Here is a 21,089-nt window from a genome sequence, read left to right as displayed (position 1 = left end):
ATGGAGCCACGCCAAGCAGGCAGGGACAGCGCAGGAGAAGACCATGGTCCCAAGAAGGGACAGAATCTTCTGCTGTAGCACACGGGAGCCGGCTGAGCCAGTGGGAGGGCGCCTGCCTGGGTGGATTTTGGGGCGTCACAAGCTCTGTGGGGTGCCAGGTTCTGCTTTCCCCCAGGTGGGACAGAGCAGGCTGGGGACTGAGCAGGGCCGGGGGCCGTGTGTGTACGACTGGCACAGCCTGATTTTTGGCGGGTGCGGTGCATTCCTGTCCAACTTTTCTGCTCTCTGTTTCCCCTGCTTGAGCGATGCCTGCGAGGCAGCCGAGAGCGCCTCTCTTTCTCTTTGCTCCCTCCTCTCCACCGTCTGTCCCCCAGCTCCAGCTCCTGCCCAGCCTGCTGCAGAGGCTGGGGGCCCCCATCCTCCTTCCCCACCCTCCTTGCCGTCTTGTCCCTGGGGTTAAACTCAGCCCTCCCCAGGGAATGCCTTCAGCACAGGCAAATCCTCAGCAACACCCACGTTCCCCTCCTCCCCGAGCAAATGTAGGCTCAGCCCAGCGCCGGCAGTTCAGCCGATGGGGTTTTTGGACCGTTTTCCTTCCTAGCCCAGACGTGGGGTCCCCGGGCGGGTTTTTGCAGCTCCCGGTTGTTTGGGCGCGGTGCATCCCTCGGCACTCCCACACCCTGGGTGCTCGCCTGGGGCTGGCTCCCCTGCTGGCTTGGTGGGGACCCGGGGCTTGCTCCACGCTCAGAGCACTGCAACAAAGTGGGATCAGCACTGGGACCACAGCCTGGGGCTGTGTTGGGCTTCCTTGGGAAGGCTCTCCTCCCAAAGGCCATGAGCAATGTCCCCAGATTCCGGCGTGGAGAGGGGAACCTGATCTATGAGGACTCTGCAACTGCTCCATTTGCTGTATGGGGGCAAAGCTCTAATTTTAAAAATCTTGGTTAAAAGCCCAAGAGTTTCTCATTGCAAATGCATCTAGTTGATACCTTAACGGCTGTGCCATGGAGCCCGCCATCCCTCTGTGCTGCTCGCCATCGTGGGGGATTCTGAGCACACCTTTCCCAGTGAGCCACAAACAGCACAAAACTGCAAATGATAGGAGTGGAAACCACTTTTATCTTTTAATCTCCTTTGCTTTGTAAATCAGGTTTTGTGCCTATTAATTTCTGGGCAGGTGCGTTAATTAAAGTTTGGGTGTGAAGATTGATGACAAAGCTAAGTCACGCTCCTTTCTCTTGGGAGTTGGCCAGATTCAGCCTGCCCTTGACTATGAGCTTGCTAAAATGCTCTCACAGCAGCCAGGAGAATTTCCTCATCACTTTGGTCCTTTGTTCTCTTCTCCCCAAAGCCTCTGTGGAGTTGCACACTGATAATTAAGGTTTATGCAAACGACAGTCACTTCAGTTACTCATAATAAGTTGTTTGAACAAGAACACCGCAGCAGAAATTTCAAGTGGATGAACATCTTGGAAGGGACGTGGCAGGGTTAAAACTCATGCCTCAAAAGGGGTTTGCCTTCTGCATATTTGTAATAAAGTCAGGGCCACTGGGAAACACTCTTCTGGGCTATGATTTCCATGGTCACCTCAAGGGCCTGCATCCTGTCATCCTCTGTTTCTGTGGAAGTGGGCAGTCACCCTGAATTGTGTAGTGTTGGTGGTGACTTCCCAGCTTCTCCTCTGAGGGCCGGGGCTGGCTGCTGCTGGTGGCCAAGCACTGGCAAAACTCTTCAACTCACACAGCCTCAGCACCTCAGGCTTGGCCTGGGGACTCTTCCAGTCCTTTTCATTGCATACAAGTAAAGAAACACCAATGGCTTTTGTAAATAGCTTTTATAAATCCTGGTGTTAGAGCACAGAACTTGAATGGTAAACCTGAATTATTCATTTGGCTCCTTAAACAAACATCCAGGTGGGTTTTTAACAACAGTGTTTGTGTCAGGGAGAGATACAGGAAAAATTGTAAGAACAAATTGTCCTGAGGCAGATTTGTGGAAGGGTGCTGGCCTGGCCCTCTCTCCATCCCCTGCTGCTGAATGCTAGCTGCTGTCCTTGTCTGGACACTTCCCTCAAGGAGCATCTCTGTGGAATCCTCATTTAATGGTGCCCGTAACACCAACCACGCTGTTTCTGTCACACAGGGTGATATGGAATGTCTCTTCACTACCTCATTGCTTTGGTCAAACTTATTTTAAGGCTTTTCTTGGCTTGGGAGCCATGTGTCTGTGGGGATGTAGTATGTGGAGGGGTAATGTGATCTTTTAGGGTTTCACAACTTGGCAGCAGAAATGGGCACTCTCAGCTTGCTTCCCCACCAGGGGAATTTTTAATACTGCCTAAACCCACATGCACTGCTCAATGCTGAGCACGTCATGAAAGAGAGGAAGTTTTGCACATCTGGTAGTGTCTGTCTTGGCAACTGCCACAACACAAACCTGGTGCTCAGTGGTGTGGGACACACAGCACATCTGGCTGCCACATTACACTCTTCAGCATCCCTGGGGCTTGTCCATCATGGCCTTTCAAAATTATCCTTCCTGGCACACAACTCGTTACCTGGATCACCGATGCTGTGGGACTGGATGTGAGAGCAGATGGGATCACACTGAGCCCTTTGGGTGCCTGTTCCCCTGCAGCTGCTGTGGCACCAGCCCTTACCTGTGCCCTGGCTTCTGCCCTCTCTGCAGCCCATCTCACAAAAACATGATTCTGCCTCTGCCCAGTCCCGTGGCCCTCACACCCAGCTGTAGTAGGCAGCTGTCTCTTTTCGGGGTGCTGAGGGGTGTGTGGGGGGCTGCCCTTCTCCTGCCCAGCCGTTTCCAGTGGGTGGGGCAGGTGGGTGGAGGTGCAGCGGGGGCTTGCATCTGTGCCAGCTCTTCAGGACCATGTTCATGGTGCCCTGGTCGGTGATGCCCAGGAGCTTCTCAGCAGCTTCCCCTGCATCAGCAGGGGCTTTCCTGGGCAGGTGGCAGCGAGCAGCCTCCAGGTCTGTGCTCATGCCCTCAAAGAACTGCTGGATGCAGACCTTGGCAAAGCTCCTGGCGTGTTCCGCACACGTCTCGTCGAACAGCTTGCGCTCGATGTCAATGTAGTGGGACCAGTACCTGCTCTTCAGGAAGGCAGCCTGGCTGAAGCAGGGCCGAAGAGATCTCACCAAGAAAGCCAGAGTGGTCATCAGCAGCACAAAGCACCAGCCCAGAGCCTGCAGGGATGAAGGGGAACCAGAGCTGTCACATGCCCAGCAGAACCAGCCCGCAGAACCCCCCTGGTTTGCAAACAAGCCTGACTCCATTTTGGGCTGTTTGACACTTGGCTGTGTTTACACTGCAAAACTGGGTGAGGAGGCCCTATGAACCATTTGCACTGAATTTTTGTTTAGTGCATAAGCAGCACCTCTTTCTTCTTGCCTTGTAGAGCATCAGCAGGCACTGACCATAAATAACACCAGGGCTGAATCCTGTGCCCAGCCCTTGGTCCTGCCTCCAACGAGGGTGCCACACCTAGGTCTAGGATAGCCTGTGTCCTCTGACTTGCAGTATTGCCCCAGATACTCCCTGGTTTATGCAGCTCTTTTTCCAGCTGAACTTAGTAACATCTACTGTGAGTGGGCAGCAGTGAAAGCTCCCCTGTTAATGGGGTCTGACAGGGAGGGTGAGATGAGGACAGAGCCAGAACCAGTTTGTCTTGTTCACCATCAGTCTTAGCTCAGGCTGCCTCCAGGCCGTACTGGCAGAGCTCGTGATGTTCAGCCCCCCTGGAAATGCAGCCTCCTAAAAGAGCACCTGGGGGTGAGGTTCTATGTGGGACCTCCTGTTTTTCAGCTCCCAATGCTTTTCAGATGCGGTATGCCCAGGAAAATCTGCTTTGGAGGAGTCCCGGTGGTTCAATTTCTCTTAAAGGGGATAATCATTCCTGTCTGCCCTAAGGTCTGCTTATAAATGGGAGTGCATGAGTGACAGGTGTTTCAGACCATCCTGTCTCCAGCATGGCCAGGAGCAGAGGGCTTGAGAGGAATTAAGCACAGGACAAGTGGTTAGCAGCACATCTTCATTTGTGGTTCCCTGGGATGGCTAATAAACACACCCTGGCTGCTCCCATGCAGCGGCACAGACAAGTGGCATAGATGGTTATCGGCCCGTTGCTTGCACGTGTTGTAATAAGAAGAGCAACTGATGGGTTATTGGAGAGGGTGACAACCTACCAGCCACTGAGTAAGATCCATCACAGCCCCTTCTGGCTTGCTCTGAATAAATACATGCAGATGGTTTGGCTGTCACGCTCTGCAGCCCTGGGCTGCCCAGGCAGGAGAGATGGCCAGTTATCAGGATGACCTACAGCTACAGCCTCTGCACCACCCTGGAGGCATAACCCCACAGAGCTGAGTCTGAACACCTTGTACCCCTGTGAAATCACCAGTCTCTCCTGCTGCAGCTTGATTTCAGCAAGGAGATTCTGTTGGGGGAGCTCAGGCTGGCAGTGCCTAACCCCAATCCACCAGTGAGAGCACACCATGGTGCCTCTTACCTGTGAGATGCAGCGCAGGTACCTGACAGCCACTTCACTGGCGATGAGCTGCTGCCCGGTGTAGATCTCCTTGCAGGGGATCCGGGCGAGCACCCGCTGTACCTCCCCCTGGGACAGGCGGGGGTGGCTGGCATTGCCCAGGCTCTCCAGGGGCACCGAGGTGCAGAAGGCACAGGTGATGCACTTGCCGTCCAGCAGTGTCACCGAGAGCCAGACCACGGGGGCGATCATGGCCCGCTGTGCCATGGAGCAGCACATGTAGCGCAGCACGGCCGCGTCCTTCCCGCGCCGGCCCCGCGGCCGCCGCCACTCCTCTGCCAGCATGGAGATGTTGTTGTTCAGCACAAAACCCAGCAGGAACAAGATGAAGGGGGGCACCAGGAGGATGCCCAGCCCGTAGGCCAGGTTGTACTGTGGCAGACAGGGGCAGTTGAAGTCAAAGGCTGAGTACATCTGGGTGCTGGCAAGGGCCATGATCCCACAGATGCCGTTCATGAAGGACTCCTGGTTGGACTGGAAGAACTGGAAGATCATCCGAAACTTGTCCATCTTTGCTTGATTCCTTCCCCCACCAGGGTCCAAGCTGTGGCCTCAGTCTATTTCATTCTTTCAGATTTCTTCTTCAAAGATGGCATCACTAAGTTTCTGTGCAGTCCACTGTTTCATTCATGCACTCTTACAACCCCACTCTTTAAAGCAGAAAATTAACATTTTTTCCTGCTGATTTTGCTGCCTACAAAAGTTTAGAGTTTGCTTCCTGCTGCTCTTCTTTGGATCTGGGACCTGGGTTATTTCTGGTTTGCAAAACCAGATTTCATTCTTCTCCACATCCCCATTTCTGCAGTCTCCCAGCCAGCAGCTGTCTTTGCTGGAGGGTGCAGGTGTTACCATGGCTGTGTCCTCCCCAAAGCCCTTTGTGCCCTGGGCAGAATTGGCTGATTGGCCTCTGTGAACCTGTTTGCAAATGCAGGGGGTGGGTGCTCCTCCCAGGACTGAACGGGACACCCCACCTCTGCAGGGCTGGCACACATGGAAAAACTGGATTCCAGAGCTTCCCCCTTCCCTCTGTGTGTCTGCCTTGCCTCAGCAGCATCTGAGGCAAGCACCTTGCAGTTCTGCCAGCCCCTGCTTCTGGACCTGCTTCACTGGGAAATAATTCTTCTTTTTTATTCTGCAGAGGGAAGGGAAAAGAAAAGGAAAGGCAGAGAAAGGAGAGGTAACAGGCAGGGCTTGGCTTCTACAGCACAAATCTAAAAGAATGGATGGTGTTGATGGTGCTCTCCTGCATCTCAGTTCCCAGTTCACAAAACAGCCTTGGTGTGTTCAATTGCTCCCTCAAGCTGGCCAAAAGATGAGGGATTACTGGGACTACAAGTGGCTCTAAAACAAGTGGTGGCAATTGCTCAGTTGTTCCTGTCCAGGCACCACCTGAGGTGATGTGAGGATCAAGATACATCTCCAGTGTGACTGCAGTGGTGGCTGCGGGACATGTCACCAAGGGAGGCTGTGCATAGGTGGGTGGCACACGGAAGAGGCAGGACAGGTACTTTCCCCCGAGGTTTTGCAGTGTGTCAGTGCTGAGCTAGGAAGCCAGACCAGGCTTTTTGAGCATTAGTTAGTGCTTCAGGTTCTGAGTCTGCCCTGCACCAGTCCTGGGGCTCAGCTGATTATGCTGAGTTGACCCTGAGATGCCGCTGTAGAGGTGAGCACAGAGCACGTGGGTAATACCTGAGCAGTCTTAGCTCTGCCTGCTGTGGAGAGGTTAATTGCATGATCTCATCAAATGGGAAGAGATTTTGCAGCATGAATATAGATGAGGCCTGTTGTATTGCTAGCTGAGAGCTTAGACTGACTTCTCTGTTCACCTGACAAGTGGCTTTTTGAAGGGCAGTTCACATCAAAGCCTGTGTGAATCAACCCTGTAAAAAGCTGAGAGCTTTTTGATCTCCAGGAAAACCCTGCCTTTTATTAAACATGAATTGAGGGTCTCAGCCTGCTTGGTGTACAGCACTGAAATTCTCACTGAAGCCAGCAATAGTCAGTGAGAATCAAAAAAGAGTCCACGGAAGACAATACCTGGGTCTTTCTTTCCATGTTGACTTTGTTTTCATGAGCTTCCTAACAGAAAGTTCACTCTAACTGACTTCCAAGGGAAGGCAGAGCTGATGATTCCTCCCAAATCCCAACTTATTTATGCTCTGGAAACCCTGCCCTGAAAGAGATGGTACCTGCCCAAGTCCCTCCCTGGACGCAGTCCTGCACCTGCACACCAAGACAGACTCCAAGAGCTGGGGAGGGCTTTGCATGTCCCAGTCAGTGTAAAATATGGAAAGAAGGAGTGTGAAAGCAGTAACAATTCCCTTCAGGTGAGTTTATGAAGTGACTGGGGAAGCTGTCTTTGCAGTCAGCTCTGCTGTTTCACAGGCTCTTGGCAAGTGAGGATCCCTAAGGATGCCAGACAGATCTGCAGGTCAGGCATCACAGCAGCCCTGAGAGACAGACAGCTGCTAAATCCATGGCAGAACCCTTAAACCCTCCTGTTTGCTCCCTCCTGGTACAGATAACAAATCTGTTCCTTTTCCCCCCTTTAGCCTTTCATATTTTGTGGCCACACTGGGATGGCTTAAAACCTGAGAACATGGAAAGCATCATGCAAATGGAGCTGCAGACCTCAGCTGTGAGCATGTTAGGAAAATACCCAATTTGACTGGTATGGAATGGTGAGTCCAAACTGAGCTGCAGCCTCAGATTTGTGATGTCATGTCTGACAAAAATAAACCGGAGACACAATTCAAAGTGCAATGCTGATTTCAAAGAAGAGCTCAGAATCTCCCTGGATGTAAAGAGCTCCTGGAGAAAAGACCACTTGGTTTTTCCCTACCAGCATGGGCCACAGCTGGCTCTGTGCACTCTCCTAGCATATCCAAGGGAGCTCAGGGATTCATCCAGATCTGATTTTGCAATGCAAATAAGAAAAGCTCTGCAGCCCATCCCTCTGCACCCTGCAGCTCCTGACTGGGCCTCAGTGGGCAAAGGGGTGCAGCTGCCCATGTGTGGGCTATGGAGTTATTTTGCCTCTCAATGTTTTACCCAGTACATCCTCATCCTCTGGCCTGCGCATGCAAACATCCTGGGCAGGAGGTGACCCACCTGCCAGCAGCTTGACAAGTCAATTTGGGGGATTAATACGAATTTTTATTTTGATCCCTCATTTTGGATTTAGTCCCAGTGTGGTGGCAGGTTCCTCTGCCCCTATCCCACCCTCTTATTTCCTCCTGAAAACCCTGCTTGCCCCACCTACCCATACCCAAGGAGATATTTCTTCTTCACTCCCACCTCCCCCAGCCCCTCCACGTTGCACCTCTCCCTCCAAGAGACAAAGTGGGCACCAGTGTGAGGTTCAGCCTGGAGGAACAGATGTGTCTGTTCTGGGTTGGTTTGCAGGAAAGACTTTAATGCATCCAAGCAGCAACGCTGGACAGAAGTACCAGTCAAACTGGCACCATGTACAGTGGGGGCTGGAAAAGGCAGGTGAGAAAGCAATTACCATCAAAGGCTCAGAGGTAAGATTATGTCCAAACAGCTTTGAAACTGTGGATGGAAATGCCCAAATAGGTGTTGCAAGGATGATCCTCTGGATAGGTCAGCTTGTACCCAAATCTAGCAGGGGAGTGTTTAAAGTCTATGCTCAGACTTCTCAGGCAGAGCCAGTGTGTCCTTTCCATGGCTGAGCACCAGTGCCTACAGCAGCTACTAAACCCCAGCACAGCCCCATGGTTGTGTTTCACAAAGCCTCCATCTCCTGTTCCTTCTGCAAATCCAATCCAATCCTTATTCAGAGGTGTCTTCAATTAAAGTTATGCTGCTCCATGAATTTCAGTGTGTTGCCATATTTAATTTTATAAATGCATGGAAGTATTGATGGGTTGTGAGAGGAAGACAGAACAGTTTGGCAGCTGGACTGGGGGCAGCCAGAGCTCTCAGCAGATGGGAAGACATAGGAGGTGGATTTGCCTTTTTGAGTAAATATGTTGGTGTGGTACTAAGAGAGTTGCCAATTAAATAACTTCTGTGTCAGCTGTGATAACCCTTTGAAGCAGGTTTCACTGGAGTGGGCAGGAGCTCCTCACTCCTCTGTGTGTGTGTGGTTTGTATGCAGCCAGATGCTGCTGCCCTGGTTAAATCCTTCCTCTAGCCAGAACACTTTTATCGCAGCTGTAAGAAGCTGCAAACTCTTTGATACGACAAAAGTGCCCCGAGGGTCCTTGGCTGAGAAATGTCATTAACAGTGACTGCATCTGGGACCCTTGGACCCTCAGAGCCAGCTGACTTTGGAAGTTTTGCTAAGCATGCCCTGGAGTGGAGCCTTTGAGTTTGCAGATTTGGAGGAAGGTATGAGCACCACTGTCACCTGCCACTGGTCCTTGCTTTGTGCAGAAGTTTGGCAATGCTCCTTCTGTGCCTGCAGGACAAATCCCACTTTACACAGTGCTGTGCTGGGGGACTTTGGAGTGGGTGCTGGCATTGTCTGCCCTGGGCAGGGGGGATCTCTCTCGCACCAGGGGATGCCTCTGGTGTGCCTGGCTGACATCCAGGGGAGGTTTCTCATAATACCATGTTTTCAGAAGTTTGTTCACCTGGTCCTGATCTGTGATACCCTGGAGAAGACCTTCCCCTCCTTCAGCCCCCTCTCCCTCCCTAGGCAAGCTGAAGTTGTGCAGTTTGATCTCTTGCTGCATGCTTTCGAAGAAGTGGAGGATGCATTTGTGAGCAAAGAGCCGGCTGTGCTCACAGCAGGTCTCCTCAAAAATCTTTTGCTCGATGTCAATGTAGTTGCTCCAGTGACGTGCCTGCAGGAGGGTGGCCTGGTTGAAGCAAGGTCTGAGCCAGCGGGCAAGGAAAGCTGCTATGATCAGGATCAACAGAATGCTCCAGCCAAGTGCCTGTGGGATAAGAAAGAAGCAGTGAAACAGGAGCAAGACAGACACAAGGACAGGCACAAGCTCTTTGCCTGCATCAGAGAGACAAGGAGTTTGTGTGGCTGGAGGAGAAATGTGATGCATCTGGACTCCTGCCTTTGATCTGTCTCTGTAGTCCAGCACCTCACACTGTGCCCAGAGGGTTGGTATAATTTCCTCCAAGAGAATATGGATAGTTATGTGTGCATGAATCATTCAGTAAGAATAACTGATTGCAAAATTGCCTGGAGCAGACAGGCATTTGCTATGAGCATAGGAGTACCCCAGGGAAAGGGGACTTTAGTGCTCTCCTTTGGCATTCCTTATCTCCAGTGATCTTCATCTGCCACCTACACTAGCTCCAGGGCCCAGGAGTCCCCACTGCAGCACGAAGACAGCCCAGACTATGGGCAGCTCCCTTTGATAAGAAAGAAGAGCTTGTTTTCAACGACCTTCCACCAGTCCCAATGCCTGACCTGGCTCTTCTATACCAAGAGCTGAGGCCAGTCAGGGCTCCAGTCCCCGTTGTGCCCCGTTCTATTGCTCCTGAGCAAGCTGTTTCCATCTGTCTAAGCTTGCACTGTCCTTAGAACAGTGGGTCCTGTCTGCAGGGTTGGCAGTTAGAAGGATCTTTTGACACAGAACAGGGCTTTAGGAGACACAACATCTTTTATTATCTGGGTTTAGAAGCTGCTGATTCTTCTATTAAACCATTCATAAATTCTTTCTTTTTCCCTACCTGACTTGAGATTATCTCTTGGGATAGCGACATTTGGAAGCACAGAGCGGCCTTGCTCCCAGCCTGACCACAATGAAGGGATGGCAGATCAAGGAAGAGCAGGAGCAGGTGCCACATGCCCTGGTCACCTCACTAACATGAGGGGCTGTGCCAGCAGTGACCCACCTGGGAGCAGCAGCGCAGGTACCTGGACACGGCCTTGCGGGACGTGCTGTTCCTCAGGAGCTCATCATCCTTGCAGGGCACCTTGGCCAGCAGCTGCTGCACCTGCTCTGCACTCACATTGGCAAAGCCCACAAACTTCTGGGGGTCCATGGAGCCACTGAAAGCACAGATGAGGCATTTGCCATCCAGGAGGGTGACTACGATCCAGACAACAGGGGCAACCATGGCTCGCTGCATGATGGAGGAGCACAGGTACCTGGAGCAGAGAGAGAGGTGAGTGGGTTAATGCTGGGAGCTTTCTCCTCATCCTGAGCCCTGAGGAACGCAGGCTGTCCTGTGCCAAGCAGTCCTTCCAGCCCCAGGGAACTGACTCCCAGGGCTGCTCTCAGCATTGCTCCCGCTGATGCTTGTTCTGCTCTGGGATGCATTTGTTGGTTCTGCCTCTCAGTGGAACCTGCACTAGCACAAGGCAGGGCTCTGTGTGCTGCCTGCACTCAGTGCACAATCCCCTCACCATGGGCTTGCCTTGACTGCACCCTTATGTCTCCCATGTACATTGTCAGCTCTCCTTTGTCTTCCACATCCACGCTTCCTTTTCTCATCAATTTCAGTCTGGAAAATCCCCTTTTTTCCCCGCAGCCTTTCCTACCTCTCTCTGAGCCAACCTGTGTGCTGCATAAAACTTTACATATAACAGATGGAATATTATTCTCCTCACCCTTCTACCAGTACAAATTAGTAAAAGCTCAGGTGATGAGAGTGAGACTTTTGATAAAGAATGACCGTGATGAAAATGCCACACCTTCTGCATATTTAAAAGGAAATGCCTGATGTTTTTGCACATGGAAGCCCCAGAAGACACCCTGTGAGTGCATGACAGGGCAGCAGCAATGCAGTTTCCCAGGGTGGTGGCATAAGCCCAGGTGTTGAGGCACTCCTGCTGTCCTTAGCTGGGATGGAATGAGCCTGCCTTAATTTCTGCTGCCTGTAAATGCATTTCCCACACCCCTGCCCCTCCATGGTCATGGGGAGAGGTCTCAGGAGATGAGCTTACAAGAAAATTAAACTACCAGGAGGATCAAAGCCATGGATACAGACAGGTAACCAGGAGGTGAGAAGAGGGATGCCACTGACACTGCAAACCCCACCTGATGACAGCTGGGTCCTTCTTCCTGCGCCCCGCTGGTCGCCTCCACTCCTCCAGCATCACCAGGGACTGTCTGTTGAGGATGAGCCCACACAGGAAGAGGATGATGGGGGGCACGAACATGATCCCCAAGCCATATGCCATGTTGTACTGGGGCAGGCAGGGGCAGCTGAAGTCCAGGCTGGTGTACATCTTTACACTCGCCAGGGCCAAGAGCCCACAGATCCCGTTCATTACAGACTCCGAGTTGGACTGGAAGTACTGGAAGATCATCCGGAAACGGTCCATGGTGTTCTCCTGGCCAGGGATGCTCCTCCTGGAAATCCCTGGGTGCCCAGACGGGCCTGTCTCTCTCTGTTCCTCCTGCTGCTGCCACAGGGCAGGGGATGCAGCTCAGCTCCCAGTCAGCAGGAGGATGAGGATGGAAAAGAGCTGCTGTGGTAGGGGGAACACCCTGTGCTGGGGCTTCCCCACTGGCACATGGCTCTCACAGGTCTGGCTCTCACCCAGTGCTTGTCATCCAGGGCAGTTGGTAGCTTTTCTAGGTGAGCTGATGGATACAGCCACCAGTAGCCTTTTTTATCACCTTGTTTTTCATTTTCAGGGCTGTCCCACATGGCAAGCAGTCACAGCCTCCAGTGGTGGCTGGTCCCTCCTTCCAGGAGATGGTAACTGTCTGTGGAGAGCCATTGGTGATGCCTGCAAGCTGCTTTCTGCTGATTGAAGCCTGCTGAGTGATTCACTGCCCAGGAGAACCCAGGTAAATCAATGAGCTCATCTGTGCTCCTGCTGCGGCCCCACTTCTCTTTGCATGTCCCCAGCCCAGTGTGGGACAGGGGGAAGGCAGGGAGCACACACCTGGCTCAGTGTGCTGCAAGTTCAGATTTCCCTATGAAAATGGGCTGAAAGGACCAACCCTCTAGTCAAGAGGATGTGAGAATCCACAGCTTTCAAAGCCTGGAATGGCACCTGGGGGCAAAGGCTGCTCTTGGCTGTGCATCCTGAATGTACTGGGGTATTTGTACCATACTACATCCTTGTCCCCCTGGGGCACTTCTGGCTCCCCATCAGAGGGCACCATGCAATCAGAGCAGCTGGTTCTTTTGTCCCATGGGAGTGGGTTATCATCTTCATCATCTTTTTGTCTCAGAAGTTCATTTTACAGATAAATACAAGTCATTGCCACACAAGGAACTTCTGAGGTTTTTTTCCTGATGTATTGAACATAATTTTCCTCTCCCCGGCTTTCCTCTGAAAACACTTCCAGATTTCTTCTCAGCTCAGGTTTCCAAATATATTCAGGAAAGGGGGAGGGAAAAAGGGTGTTACTTTTAACTATTTCATTAAAAAAGAGGAATTCTCTCCTATCTGCCAGCACTGTTTCTGCCCATGCTGTCTCTCATTGGTTGCATTGATGGGATCATGTTGAAAGGATCATCAGGGAGGAGGTCCCTGTATCTGTACAGATGAATCACAGATGAATGCCATTTCCTCCAGTCTGAACAGCAACTTGCACAGTTACTTTAATGAAATACGTTTGCTCCAAACATAATATTTGTGCTCTCCTTTACCTGTGAGTGAATTGCCTGTTAATGTTCATCCATCAGCAATAAAAACCCCTGGCTAACCAGCTCATGTTTCCATTCTAGGACATCAGGACCCCTCCACATTGCTGCTACAGGGCATCATGACCCCTGGCTGAACTCCACAGTTGATGTTTAGCCAGGGTGCAGCCGGTCTTGGTTCTCAACTGCTTCAATACTCAGTGGGTTTCTCATTTAATGGTTTACATTTATGTGCTGACTCAGCTTCAGAAGGAGTTGTGCACTCTCTGTAGAACAATTGCTTTAGAAAAATCATTTTGCCTTTCTAGCTCTCCTGGGCAAAAACACAGTAAAGGCTAAACAGTTCCTTACAGCTCAGAAAAATAAGATGTAAAAAGAGCAGGAAACTTCCTCTGGACAGGACGATCTACAAGGGAATTTTACTTCTCCCAGGTGCCTCTAACCTGGATGTTAGAGGTCTCTAAAGGATTCCTCAGTGTAATCACTGTGCTCTGTTGTGATTGGGATATCACCAGAGATTCAGAGCTGAGACATGGAGTTGTTGAACTGTAGAAGAAAGGGAATATTCCCTAACTTGCAGAGAAAGACATTCAGAGCTTCCTGGGGAAAGAGAGAAATGCCTGTTGAGGTAAGTAAATTGCTAGAGATGGACAAGGGTTCAAAATGTTTCTCAAAATTTATCACATTTGATTAGTCAGTTCTTAGGGCAAAATGAAGAGGAAACAAGGATTAAAATAATCTATCTCCTGTCCTGCAGCAAGCTGACCTGCCCTGTTTCCAGCAGTGGCTACTGTGAGGGTGAGTAAGGCACTGGTGGAATGTCACATCCCTGGATGTGGGAGCACCCCATGCTTGCCCAGGCCACCATGGCAGGACTGTGCTCCAGTCTCTGCTTTGGGCACCTCTCAGCTGCTGAGCTGGAAACCCCTTCCACCTGGCTGTGTTTATTCAGAGGACAAGGGTTGGTGCTTTTTCAAGGCTTAGAGGAAATTTGTCACCGTGTGTTTGAGTGAAGGGCATTGCCACTGTAAATGGCCTTTCGCAGCAGCAGTGCCTGCAGACCAGGTTGCTGTTCCTCTGCAGCTCAGGTGAGCCTGTTCCAAACCCTTGGGCCCACAGGGAGACACCCTGAGAGCCTGGACAGAGCACACAGTCTATGCTTGGCCAGCAGGTTGCAGCTGAGCTTTATCTTCTCTGGCCTTTTGGAAACAGTTTGGGGGCCCAGTCCTCCACTGAGGACAGCAGAGCAATATGATTGCCTTCTGTTTTCTCCAAATCCGGCAGAGGATTTTACTCCTTGCTGAAACCATTCAGCATCTTCAATTTATCACAGCAGAAGTCAACTTCCATTTCAAGTGCCCATGAAGATGGACATAGGCAGTATTTTCTCCTATGCAAACTGCTGATGGTCACTGGTAGCAGTGACAAATTACAGCTTTGTTGGCTCCACGGGCAGGGACCACCTGAATTCTGTGATTCTGTGGGTATTTCTGCACAGCTGTGTACTCTGTCCAGGCTAAGTAAATAATGAGTAATGACCATTAAATGATTAATGAGATGCTAGCAAAAATAATGGCAGCATTGTAAAATGTAGTTTATCCTCACTAATGATGATCTCTGGAGATTAAATATTCCTCTGTTCTGCCTTGTAACTTCATTAAAGCACCACCATGCAGCTGACTGCCAGTGAGGAAATATGTGGCTTAGTTATGTGTTGTTCTTCTTAAGAGCTCATTATATATTGCTGTCCTGGCCATTAGCACTTTGCTTTTTGACTTACTTAGTAGACTTATTTCCTGATCTCTGCATTATCCCAATCTTGACCTAATTCACACCATTTCTGACTGAGAGGGAGTTTTGTAAGGCCATTTATCCGCTTGGCTTGGAGCTGATGCTGCTGTGACATCATTTGAGACAGAGTCTTTTCCCAGCTAAGAGGGAATTACAGAATAATGTGGAGAATGAAGAAAACAGAGGATCTCTAAATATTGCAGCTCAGAGATTTTTCAGACTCTTTTTCAGATTTGCTAATATCCACATATCTATTGATGTTTAGCTAGGGGTATTTTTGTGTGTCTTGTTTTTTATTGTTTTTGGTTTTTTTTTGGTTTTGGTTTTTTTTTTTTTTTTGGTTGGGTTTTTTTTGTTTGGGTTTTTTGTTTGTTTGGTTTTTTTTGTTATTGTTCTTTTTAGACACTCAAAATTAAGCTCCAGCCCTGGGAAATCCACAGTTTACAGGATGAAAACCACTGATAAAAAACTTTTCTTGAGGGATCAGTTTGTCTTCAGTTTGCAGAGATGTTACAGAGACTGTTTAGGTGTTTAAAAGGAAATGGAACTTGAGTGACAAAACAATCTCAGTGCTGTGACTTTGGGTGTCTGCATTTGGATTTAAGGGTGACCCAGTCTTTGTCCAGTGTGACTACTCTAGGAAGCAGACCACATCCCTCAGTAGCCTTAAAAGATTCATGGCTTTTAAGTCGAAATTTCTCTCTGTACTGTGTTATTAATTCACCAAAACCTCTTAGGTAAGTCATATCTAAAAGCTATATCTGATGTCACAGTGGGATGCAGGGGCTTTAAAACCGGGGAGTGAAGGGTGCCTGCATACAAAGGGATTAGAGCGGGAGGGAAGGATGGAGGGGAGCAGAGCAAAGGCTCGAAACGGTGAGGAAGCAGCTTTTCTTTGTGCCACAAAAAGGCGGTGTTCAGCAGTGTTGGGTTAGAGCGAGCTGCTGTCCTGCCCTCAGCTTGCAGCGGGGCCCGCCACCACAGAGCGGAGCTGCAGCTCCTCCGGCGCTGCCTTCCCTCCCTCCCTGCCCTTCCCACCGCACTCAGAGGCCGGAGGGAGATTTTTCAGCAGTGCCGAGCGCCCCTGGAAGCGGAGCCGGGCGGACCAGCCCTGCCAGCGCTGCTGTGGTGCGCTCCGGGATCGGGGCCACAGCTCCCACAGCACCGATGTGAGGCTGGAGCTGGAGCGCAGGTGTCCTCCAGGATGCTTCAGGGCTCATCTCGTGTATGTGTCTCCACTACAAACCTTCATGAAGTTTTGGCAGATAGCAGGAATTTTCTGGGCTGCAAAGGCGCTAGAGCAATCTTGAGCCTTTCCTATGTGCTGCAAATAAACTGCAGAAGGAACTGAGAGAGAGGACTGGGTTGTGGGCAGGATCCACTCCTGTCTGATGAAAACTGTACAACCATAGAATATTGCCAGTTGGAAGGGACCCACAAGGGTCACCGACTCTGACTCCCTGCTCCTCACAGGATTATCTGAAATTAATCAGGTGTCTGAGAGCATCGTCCTGATGCTTCTTGAACTCTGTCAGGCTTGGTGCCATGGCCACTTCTCTGAGGAGTATATTCTGACTGACAACCCTCTTAGGGAAGAGCTTTTTCCTGATGTCCACTCTGAACCTCCCAAGACCTGCCTCCAGGTATATCTGTAGATGCAGAGGTACCCATAAAATAGAAATAGTTACTAAGTTACTATGAAGAGGTTTGGTTGTTTTTTTTTTTTTTTTTTTTGTAGACCTTGAAAATGATTTGTAAAGGGGGAAAAGAACCACAACATTCAGAATGGAATCCATGAAGCTGAGTTTCCCAAGAAAAGCAAGGTATGCATGAAGACATCATAAGTAAAACACTACAGGTATTTTCTTGTTGCAAGAAGATCCAATCTCTCTCCACAAGTGTTAAAATTCATGTTGTCTTGGTGTTCCTCGGTGCTCTGAGGTGGGAGTTTTATTCTTCCAATGCCATATGTCTCATGGGAAGTGATGTTTAAAACCCCCTGCTCTGGCAGAAGGATCAGTATTTAAATTGGTCAGGGTTTGGATTTGGATTTGCCTTTGCTTTCCTTCAGGTACCAGTGCTAGTCTGAACTTGCCTCAGAGCGAGTCAAAGACAGAAAAAACTCAGTTCATTGCGGCATTTCTCCGCAAAACTCCTCAAACCCGGCATCTTTTCCCATCAGAAGCCAGCAGTCGCATCCTTGGACAGCCCCTTGGAGCTGTGCCGGTCCCGGCGGGGCAGCCCCAGCACGGAGCGCTGAGCTCCTCACTGAGCCCGGGCAGCCCCAGCACGGAGCGCTGAGCTCTCACTGAGCCCGGGCAGCCCCAGCACGGAGTGCTGAGCTCTCACTGAGCCGGGGCAGCCCCAGCACGGAGCGCTGAGCTCCTCACTGAGCCGGGGCAGCCCCAGCACGGAGCGCTGAGCTCCTCACTGAGCCGGGCAGCCCCAGCACGGAGCGCTGAGCTCCTCACTGAGCCAGGACAGCCCCAGCACGGAGTGCTGAGCTCTCACTGAGCCGGGCAGCCCCAGCACGGAGCGCTGAGCTCTCACTGAGCCAGGACAGCCCCAGCGGACGCGGCCCCGCTCGGGCGCTGCCGCCCGGCACTGAGCCCGTGAGAGGAGCGCTGAGCGCCTCTGACAGCTCTCTACCCCCGGCCGCTGCTGCTTTTCCCAACGCCTTTTCCTCCAGACAGAAACCTCTCTTGTTCTGTAGACTCCTGTGGAGAGCGGAGAGCGGCCGGACTTTTAGGTGTTGGTTCAAGAGTAGAGATAACAGGATTGTTTAGAAAGAGGACATCTTAATAATCCAGGCAAATATCAATGTTTTCTCTCAGAACTCTTGTCCTTATTTGGTACAAAGGAGTTTTCTCAAGTATCTGGGGTTCAGGTAACAGCTTAAATACTATGGAAGTTGGTAGAGTTTGTTACCCACTGAACATGTGCAAACACACACACACGCACGCACACAGACGCACACACTGCTGTCTGGCCATAGCTCCTCTGCAGAGTAACAGGTGACCTCCAGTCCTAAAAATCCATGTATCCATGTTCTGGTACAAAAATGCCATTTCATTTTCCTCCTAATGCCAGGGTCACCTGAAGCACACATCACTGAAGCATTTGAAGAAAGTTGGTGCTTCACAGTAGCTGCAATTCATCGTCCAGCAGAATTGGAGTCCTGCTTCACCAAATTGTCTGGTCATCTAGCTCTTGTCTTTATCTGTGTTTATAACCCACCTGCATATCGTTAATCTTCCTTTCTGTGTATATTTATAATATTTGTATGGTGTTGGGTGTCTCTAGGACACTGTGAACACAAATGCAGTTATCTGACTTTCCCACAGGAAAAGGCCATCCTGACTTAACCTTCTCAGGGGGGCCTCTCACCAGCAGCAGATATTATCTGTGATGGCAAGAGACTTGTGGATAATCTCTGTGGCAGATTTCAACATATGCTTGACCATGATAAAAGGGAAATTAACAAATCATAGGAATCTCAGGATGTTTAGACTTGAAGATACAGTTTTCCTTTCTCTGCTCAGCTCCCATTTCATCTCTCTCACACATTCTGCCTTTGGAACTTTATTTCAAGCTTAAAAGCTCAAGCTCTAACACCTTTTCAAAGGGAAGATTGGAGGAGGAGGTGTCTGCAGGTGGGTTTACTGCTGCATTGCTGGGCTCTGTCAGGTTCCTGCTCACTGCTCTTGCCACATAATTGTGAGGAGGAATTAATGCATGCTCTTAAAAGAAGCAGTTCCAAGAGAGCAAAAAAAACCTTCCTCCAAAACAGCAGGTAGTCTTATAGAAACTGTAGGGTAAAACCCACCAACCATTCCAGCTGCACCACCATCCCTACCATCCCCATCCACCCCCTGACAAGCTTTTGTAAAGAGCTAAGAAGAAAAATGTGCCCACATCAGAGACAGATGCTTCATCACAAAAGAGACTCTGTCCTCTCTGTCCTGGGCCTCCTTGCAGAGCATGAAATACCTTTTAAAGACAAGATTATGGACTGCAATTTATAACTTTACTTAATACTAACAATCATGGACTCAGAAGAAATGGTCTTTTAAGGTACACTACAATTTTCCATATCCTCTGTTCCAAGCTAAATTCTCATGGTTGCACAGACAGTAGTTACCTGCAGTGCCTTGTGTTCTGCAGAGGATAATCATCTTCTCATGCTGCCTTTGGTAACATCCCTAACTACTCCTGTCTTTCCAAAGCAAATAGCTACAATCACAGCATGTGGGATGATGGGATCCTGTGGTGCTGTGACAGCCACCCCTCTGCTCCTCGAGGTTTATCTGCTGTAACAGGGCTTTGGGTACGGACCTTTTCCAAGAGCTCTGAACACCCCAGAACTGTTCTGTGTTAAGGTCTCCTGGGGAACTCAGTGTTTTAGCTTTGGTACCACACACAGACTAAATGTGCTGTTGTAAATTAATCCCTGTCCCTCATGGCCAGCCCCCATGTCCCCCCTCATGTCTTTCCCTCCCTTCTTGTCTCTAAACCTCATTTTCACTTTTATTTAGCACAGTCCATCTCTGCAGAGTAACGTGCTGTAGTGACTCTGAGGGGCACAGAGAGCTTTTGGGATCCACATCAGAAACAACGATGGACTGACAGCAGAGGTGAGTGAGGAGCTTCACGAGAGTGCTGATCCCTCCCTGGCCTGGTCTCAGCCAGAGCCCTCAGCAGCTCAAGGCTCTCTTGCCACCAATTTCCCAGCCATGAAGCATCACCTTCAGCCCAGCTCTGCGCCTTTGACCTGTTCCTGTGCTGCCCTGCCCTTTCCCAGCCATCAGGCCTTCCCAGCCTCATTGTCCAGAGCCACCCTTGCTCCTCAGGAGGAAATAACCTCTGTGTGATTGAAGATGATTTTGAGGGGACCCAAGCCAGTACCCAGTGGCTGCAAAGCCACCACAAAGTGGCTTCTCTGGCCCTGGGCACACACAGCACCCGGATCTGACTTCACTCGGGTATTTGCTGGCTCACAGCCTCAGCTCTCCTCCCTGGGCAGCAGAGCAGAACAGTTCAGCCATAGAAGTGTAAGGCAGGGATTGTACTTTGGGTTATTTCACACTGTCACCTTCTCAGTCTCTGGCATGATCGCTGTTTTATTGCGTGTGTGCTCTGTTAGCTGCAAGTGCACTCTGGAAGTAGACAGAAGCATTGCAGATCCAGCTCTTGCTATCAAATTCCTTCCTAAAATGAGGACAGATTCCACCATAAAGGTTTTTGACTACTGCAGAGATGGAGACAGTGAAGAAAAGAACTGTGAGAATAAAAGCAAAAGGAAAAAAGAATAAAAGCAAAAGCTTTGGCAATTAGCCTTAACTTCTAGCAAGGCTATAATTAGGGTCTTGACCTGTTCCATTTGTGCAGAAGAAGGAGGAATGATGGAACTACAATTCATAAGTATCTGCTTTGCCTTTTGGATCAAACACAAAAGTATCTAAGAAACTCCACTGACATGGAACATGCAACTCAGCAAATTCAGACTGGAAGCTGTAGGATTTTAACTGAAAGTCATTAGAGTATTGCAAAAATTAGCCTAATAGTGTAATAGCTTTTCCTTTGTTTTTAGTCTTAAAATTAAGGGGAAATTTGTTCCCTAAATGTCTCAGAGACATTGAAAATATTGTCAGTAATTCAGAGGCATAGATGCAAAATTTCCTTTTGAATGCAGTAGCTATAACTCATGCAGAAGCTTTTAGAAGAGATTATAATGTCAGGAACATGTTGTCAGTAAATGAGAGCTGAAAATCTGTATCTGCTCATGAAGTGAATAATGATGGGTGCTGCTCAGTTACTAGGCTGTGAAGCTGCCTGCAGGATTTCGGTGACAGCGTGAACAATGTGAGTGGTGCTGTTTGAATTGGAGTATTTATTCATATGGAAAGGGAATATTTAGTCCTTGCATCCCCATTTATCAGAGCCCAGTGACAGTATCTGATTTCATATTGTGATCTGTTATGCAGACTGGAAATTCTGAGAAAAGAACAGATCTGTCAGCAAGATTATTCTAATAAGTGCTGTTGGGGACTTGTGCTCTCTCCTGTTCCTCTCTGGTTTATTTGAGCATTTCAGCAGAACAGTTTTGATACTTATTCTAGCTGATCCTGGCTGTTAAACCAAAATTAAGGCTAATGTTTTTCTGGGGGGTTAATCCTCACTGCTGGGACCAGACTGTAT

The 21,089-nt window shown here is 49.8% G+C and overlaps 2 protein-coding genes across 2 annotated transcripts; both read right to left on the bottom strand.

Annotated features, from left to right (window-relative positions):
- Positions 1-2,736: 2,736 nt before the first annotated feature.
- CALHM1 (calcium homeostasis modulator 1) lies at positions 2,737-5,075 on the bottom strand. Its single transcript, XM_064717353.1, has 2 exons — positions 4,527-5,075; positions 2,737-3,204 (listed from the first exon to the last, which is right to left on the bottom strand). The coding sequence occupies exons 1-2, from the start codon at positions 5,073-5,075 to the stop codon at positions 2,737-2,739; spliced, it is 1,017 nt and encodes a 338-aa protein (XP_064573423.1).
- Positions 5,076-9,007: 3,932 nt separating this feature from the next.
- On the bottom strand, positions 9,008-11,823 carry CALHM3 (calcium homeostasis modulator 3). The gene is made up of 3 exons (XM_064716937.1): positions 11,537-11,823; positions 10,389-10,644; positions 9,008-9,469 (listed from the first exon to the last, which is right to left on the bottom strand). The coding sequence occupies exons 1-3, from the start codon at positions 11,821-11,823 to the stop codon at positions 9,008-9,010; spliced, it is 1,005 nt and encodes a 334-aa protein (XP_064573007.1).
- Positions 11,824-21,089: the final 9,266 nt, after the last annotated feature.

Source organism: Zonotrichia leucophrys, chromosome 6 (assembly GCF_028769735.1).
Source record: "Zonotrichia leucophrys gambelii isolate GWCS_2022_RI chromosome 6, RI_Zleu_2.0, whole genome shotgun sequence".
Lineage (NCBI taxonomy): Eukaryota > Metazoa > Chordata > Aves > Passeriformes > Passerellidae > Zonotrichia > Zonotrichia leucophrys.
Note: the sequence above shows the minus strand (reverse complement) of the source record. Positions and strands in the feature narration are given on the sequence as shown.